General features: G+C 37.3%; 1 protein-coding gene across 1 annotated transcript in view; it reads left to right on the top strand.

The window, feature by feature from the left end:
- Window positions 1-3273: 3273 nt before the first annotated feature.
- Window positions 3274-6168, top strand: part of LOC135202550 (carbohydrate sulfotransferase 10-like) — an 88127-nt gene continuing 85232 nt past the window's right edge. Inside the window, exon 1 of the mRNA XM_064232031.1 lies at window positions 3274-3464. Coding sequence (XP_064088101.1) covers window positions 3413-3464 — 52 coding nt within the window. The 5' untranslated portion in view covers window positions 3274-3412. The remainder of the gene's footprint in view (window positions 3465-6168) is intronic.

The following is a 6168-nucleotide window of genomic DNA, read 5'->3' as shown; positions in this document are numbered from 1 at the left end:
TCAGATTCAGCAGTCTTCCTGGAAGCAGCAACGTTTCCATTGAATATTGAAATAGCTGAGAATTGAAATACTGAAAGCTGAAAGCTGAAAGCTGCATTCTTTTGCACGATTATGATCAACCAAATAATTCTAGTAATGTTATGTAATGCCCAATAACATCAATTTTCACATGATATTGGCCGATTTTGCACATTTAGCAAAGGCGCCAACCCCCAAAAATTGTAACATGAAAAAAAGTATGAAAAGCTGCTTTTGTGCAAAAGTCATCACATATTAAATCACTTATATTAACCCCATAAACAACTTAGTAGAGGTAAACTTTTGCCCTCTCAGATGGTACCAACATCTGAGTTTGCAGCAAAGCAAGTTTTTACTGTCAGAACCCTAACGGAAGATTTGAAGATTACCTCTGAAAGAATCTCTGTATTTTGCAAAAGAATCCATTGACGTGGTCTGCTGTCGGATCGGCGCTCTCCGGGCTCTGAGGCACCACCGAGAAGAAGGGAGGCAGATAGAATATGTCGATGAGACGTGGTTCACTACAAGAATGAGCCACAGCAGAGAGTGGGTGACACCACACAGCCTGCTACCAGTGCCACACGTGGCCGACAGGTACCATCTGGCAAAGGAGAGCGCTTCGTGGTGGTTGCAGCTGGCACAGCAAATGGAATTATTGAAGGCTCTTTCCTTTGTTACCCTGCAAAGAGTACCAATGGCAATTACCACGGGGAAATGATAGGCGAGGTGTTCATACGCTGGCTGACAACTCAGCTTCTACCATTGCTGCCCGAACCATCGGTGCTGGTACTTGACAATGCACCTTATCACAGCCAGTAGATAGACGGTGTCGGTGTCCTACTATGGCAACCAAGAAAGCAGACCTTATGACTTGGCTGGAGAGGCGCAGAATCCCTGTCCCAGATGGTGCCACACGACCATAGCTGCTGCTCAAATGCCAACAGTACCAGCCAAAATCACAGTACACTAACAACAACCCAGAGCTCAATGCCATTGAGCAGGTATGGCGTGCATGAAACGTCATGTCTGTTCATCCTTACATCGATTCACCTGGGCAGACCTGCAGGCAAGACGGGAAGAAACCAAGCTTTTGGTCACTCATAGGGTTTGGGCGTCTGCAGTGAAACGATCTCGAGATTTTGAGGATGGATATTGGTCATCAGACAACATTCAAGAGCCTGTGAGGCCTATCATTATCAACTTAAACAGCGATGACGAGGATACAGAAGATTTATACCTGGATGATTATGGTGATGATGAAAATGAATAGAAGTTACTTTGGGATGTACTCTTTTGTTTCCACTTTGTCTTTTGCACATATAGAAATTTTACTTTATTTTCATTGAAAGTTCTTCACTTCTGGTCTGCTCAAAGTGTAAGACCCTGGTTCACACAAAGGTGTCTTAATCTTAACTTAAATAAACTACAGCATCTTGTAATATAAAATTATGTACAGTTTTATATTACAAGACGTTTTCTTTTTATTTCATAATTCCTTCAATTTCAGTAACCTTCAGAACAATCAATGGATTAGTGGATTATAAAAATTAGGGCATAGCCCAAGGGCTTGGACTATGAGTTACGAGTATCATTCAGCACTTCAATGTAGTTATGATTAAATGAAATATCTATATGATAACGATGCAAATGAAATAATCAAAATAATTGAAAATTGAAAGAATGAGTAACTTCAAATTCATAAAAAAAATAAACAAACAGATAAAACTAGGAATACATAGGCTCACTGATAACCACTCAACAGCCCTACGACAACATTAGTGTACAGTTTCAAGTAATTGAATCAAGTGTATAGAAACAAGGAAACTGACACAGAGACACGCACACATAGAATGATAAATGGGGAGTTGTGTGATATGCTAAATACTTTGGATTTATAATGGGATTGAACAATCATTAAGGAAGTTAAGGCTAGAACACTTGCGTTATGTTACATTCATTTAGCAGGACTAAGCAGGTACACGTGAATAGGAAATTTTGAGACAATATGAAGCAACAGAAACTGTAACAATGGTTTTCACAGAGAGTGTGTAAGACTTGGTGCATATTTCAAGTTACAGATAACGTAAATTGCGCCAAGGAACTGTATTACAGAATTGATATTCTCAGTTGATGCCCATTCCCTTATTGTACACTGCTTAAAGACATGACTTATCGAAAAGATGAGAGAGAGAGAGAGAGAGAGAGAGAGAGAGAGAGGAGACACTATGGTAGGTGTTTGTGTGTGTGTGAAACAATACAAGAATCCCATATACTACTGCTATTACTACTACTACCAACATCTGAGTCTTCATTCATAAAGTAAATGGGCGGGGTGTCTAGTAAAGTACGTCATCCTACAGTACCAATGAGTGGGAGGGCCTTCAGTAATGACGTTTCAATAGCCTCCCTCTGGAAGCTCACTAAATTTAACTAAGTTTCCCTTGAAATTTATGTGATTTACTCCGACAAGTGGCTTAATAATCAACGTTAGACATCAGTGCATATTTTTGCCAATTAGGCTGTTGCTTCAAATAGTTATTGCCAAAATACGATCCATATCCGATGCTTTGGAAAGATTCTATCGACGAAAACCAATTAGACACGACCCTGAAATGCACGTGAATTAACAAAGACACCAAAATTCCTGAAAAGAGAGAGAAAATAGCTATTACTGAAAAAAATTTAATTTGCGAAAGAATTGTTGGGTTGGCTTTAATTAATGAAGGTCATTTGTGTAAGATAAGGGCAAACGAGATATAGGAGACCGTTGATGAGATAAATTGCTTATTACAAATTAAAAAAGTTTAAAGGGTGAAAAATGCAAAGGTAGGATAGATACAAGGTACAAGGTAAGTAAGGAGAGACTTTTTGAGAGCTAGGAAGGAGAGGAAGATCGAGAAAGAGATAAGCAGACGAGGAAAAGGGGTTGCGACAATGCAAGTGAATGGCCGAGAAGTGATAGTCGTTATCAAATAAGAGTCCTTACTGCTACCACTACCAATATTGGTAGTTGTATTATTTTACGCTAGATTTTATTCCGAGACAGAAATATTTTCACTGATACTACTCCCGTCTCACAAAAAAATATAAAGACAAAGGATTGGATTAAAATGTTAAATGAAGACATCCATAGACATGCACAGAGAGAGAGAGAGAGAGAGAGAGAGAGAGAGAGAGAGAGAGAGAGAATGTAGTATTGGGAAACTCGTGGCCTAAACTTCTCATTTATGGGTATACCTCTTGGATGATAAGAGATCTAATCATCAAGGGTCATCATAAATAATCGAGTATGGGGTTGTACTCTCCTGTACATAGCTCCATCATTCACATTACAACACACTAACGGCAAGAGGCTACTGACGATCTTTTCTACTTATTCTCTCGTATTTCCAAGATGAATTTGGAAGGGAGCGGCATGACGACGGCAGGTTCGAAGCAGCAAAAAGGTAATATTTGTATTGCAGTTACATTCATTTTTTTTTCTGTTCACTGAAGAGGACATTAATCAGTCTATCCGCTCAAGTCAACAAAAAGCACATTAGTCAGCAAGTTCTGAATAACGTGAAAGGGAAAATTTGATGACATCGGATAGAGTGAACATGTTCCTTGCAGCGTGAAAAGAGCAATAACTGGAAATAACATAAGATGTGGTTATCATTTACTTTGTAACAGTCACAAGCAGGAGAATATACATTTAAGAAAAGAGAATGAGTGAGCAAATTGAAACCCTGAGTAAACAATAATAATACAATTTATACCTTCCGTGTAAATCATAAGTTGAGAGAAAATGTACGTGAAAGTTTTTGGAAAGTACAAAATCGCGATAATTACATGGAAAATTAACACACTTATGTACTGCATAAAAGGACCCAATTGATATGCTCTTTATTAACTGCGGAGGACGGGCCCTTTGAAAGCTTTCCTAAAATGGAAAAATCTGAGGAAAAAATGCAGGGGAGAATGCGTCATTTAGGCCCGTCAGTTAGCGTGTGAGTAATAGTCCTAATTGGCCGGTATCCAATGGATTTATATAGAGTGTGACTAAAGCTCTCTTTATATGAATAAAAATATAATGTTTATTTGAATGTTTATTCAGCAACATACAGAAGGCAAACACAGTGACTCTCCCTGATCATAGAATCACTTACAAAGCAAAAACAGGAATATTATGCTTGTACAAGATGACTGGTGACACTACCGTACCAAACGAACCACAAGCTCATACTTCTACAGATATCAACACCTCTTGCACATTTTGGCACACCCGTACTACTATAACCCAGGACCTTCTGGTCATCCCCAGAACAAAAAGAGTAACTTTTCAAAAACCGTAATTGAGACACTATTGAACATGAAAAAATATCAGAGTAATTTAACATCTTATCAAACAGAAATATTCTGAGCATATAATATACTTTTTTTTTTAAATAATGTCTCTTAATTAGAATTGTAGGATGTAACAGCAAAAAGTTTTAAACTTCACTTAAGTATTGTATAACTTCTTTGTAGCTTATCGACGTAGAAAATGGTACGAAATGGAGTTCTACGAAATAATCCCAAACAGTAATGACATAGGAAAAATCACAATTTATACTTAGAAGACAGAGTTCCACGTAACAAAAATGATATCAAAATTTTTCTCTTAAATAACATTTGGTTAGGTAATATGGCCAGTACTGAGCTTTCGCGGAATGATATCCACTCGGAACTTATCGCTAAAGAGTGCTATTGCTCACCTCGTAATCCCTAGACTCAGTCTGGTATCTTTGGAGGTAAGAAATTGGTTTGTGGTCTGTCTGTGTAATGAAATTCACTCGATACAGGTGCAGATAAAATTTCTTAACTTCAAATATTATTAGTACGTGTTCTTTCTCATGCAATAATCGGTGCATTTCCCAAAACTTCCTTTAGTCCCATAAAATTCCTTTGTTCGGTCATCTCTTCTTCACTAGGTCCTTCAGCTACTACAGGGATGGTTGAGCTGCTTACATTTTCCCCTACAATTTCAGTTCCAGGTTTCTACCTTGAGTCTAACACTTCACGTAGCTTAGCCACCTCTGTTGCTATACCGTCATGAATATACTTATATTTTAGCACAGCAAAATCCCACTGAAAAACTAAAAACTCTTGTGTGGTCTTCAATTTCTCAAATGTGTGAGAATTAGGATCTTAAAATAGCAGTGGCTAGTTTCATTATATAAAGTGTGATTAAAACTCTAATTATATATATATATATATATATATATATATATATATATATGTATATATAAACATATATATATATATATATATATATATATATATATATATATATATATATATATATATATATACACACACAGAAATATGGTTGTCCCGCCCCTTATGCAGTAACGCATCATAGACGGTAAATACAGTGACTTTTGACTGATTACAGAATAATTTAAAAGGCGCGCGCGCATGCACGCACACAAACACACACAAACGCACACACACAAATGAAGTTTCTACTTAAAACTGAAAGTATCATATATTCTTCCTTAAGTAAGCTGAAGGAATGAAAATGTTGCTGTATAGATGGTTGGTGTCTCAAGAACCACTACAAGTGTCAACAATTTCGCTTCTTTCTGGCACACGTATCACACTACATATTGCTCGAATATTAGGTTCTCTCAAACATACAGAACAACCACGAAACCTCTGGTGATCTCTTACAAAATTCATGCTTGAAGTACTTTTCAACATAAAGTTAAATTAACATCTTATCAACTAATACTTTCTCCGTAATATACATACAGCTTTAAAAAAAAAGATATCCACGATAATATACTTTTAGAATTCCATGACATCCATGTCTGTCAGTATTCTTTATTAAATTCAATGTCACCGGGATTAAACTTTGTCCCTGGATTAACTGATAAAGAAAAATACCTTTACTCTGACGTTGCTTTATTCATCGCTAAATAAAGGCATAAGAGTGTAACTGCAACAGTAGTTAGAGCAGTTGCATAGTAAATATGTGAGTAATGAGCTCACTGATATGACCGAAACAAGCTAACAAGGCAAAATGGGTCGCGCAGTAAAAATAGAAAATAAAGTTTCCCCCCCCCCCCCCCCCCCCCACCCCCCCCCCCACCCACAAAAAATAATAAAAATAACACATACACACAC

This window comes from Macrobrachium nipponense, chromosome 30 (assembly GCF_015104395.2).
Source record: "Macrobrachium nipponense isolate FS-2020 chromosome 30, ASM1510439v2, whole genome shotgun sequence".
Classification (NCBI taxonomy): Eukaryota; Metazoa; Arthropoda; class Malacostraca; order Decapoda; family Palaemonidae; genus Macrobrachium; species Macrobrachium nipponense.
The sequence above is the reverse complement of the archived record's forward strand: the minus strand, read 5'-3'. Positions and strand labels throughout refer to the sequence as shown.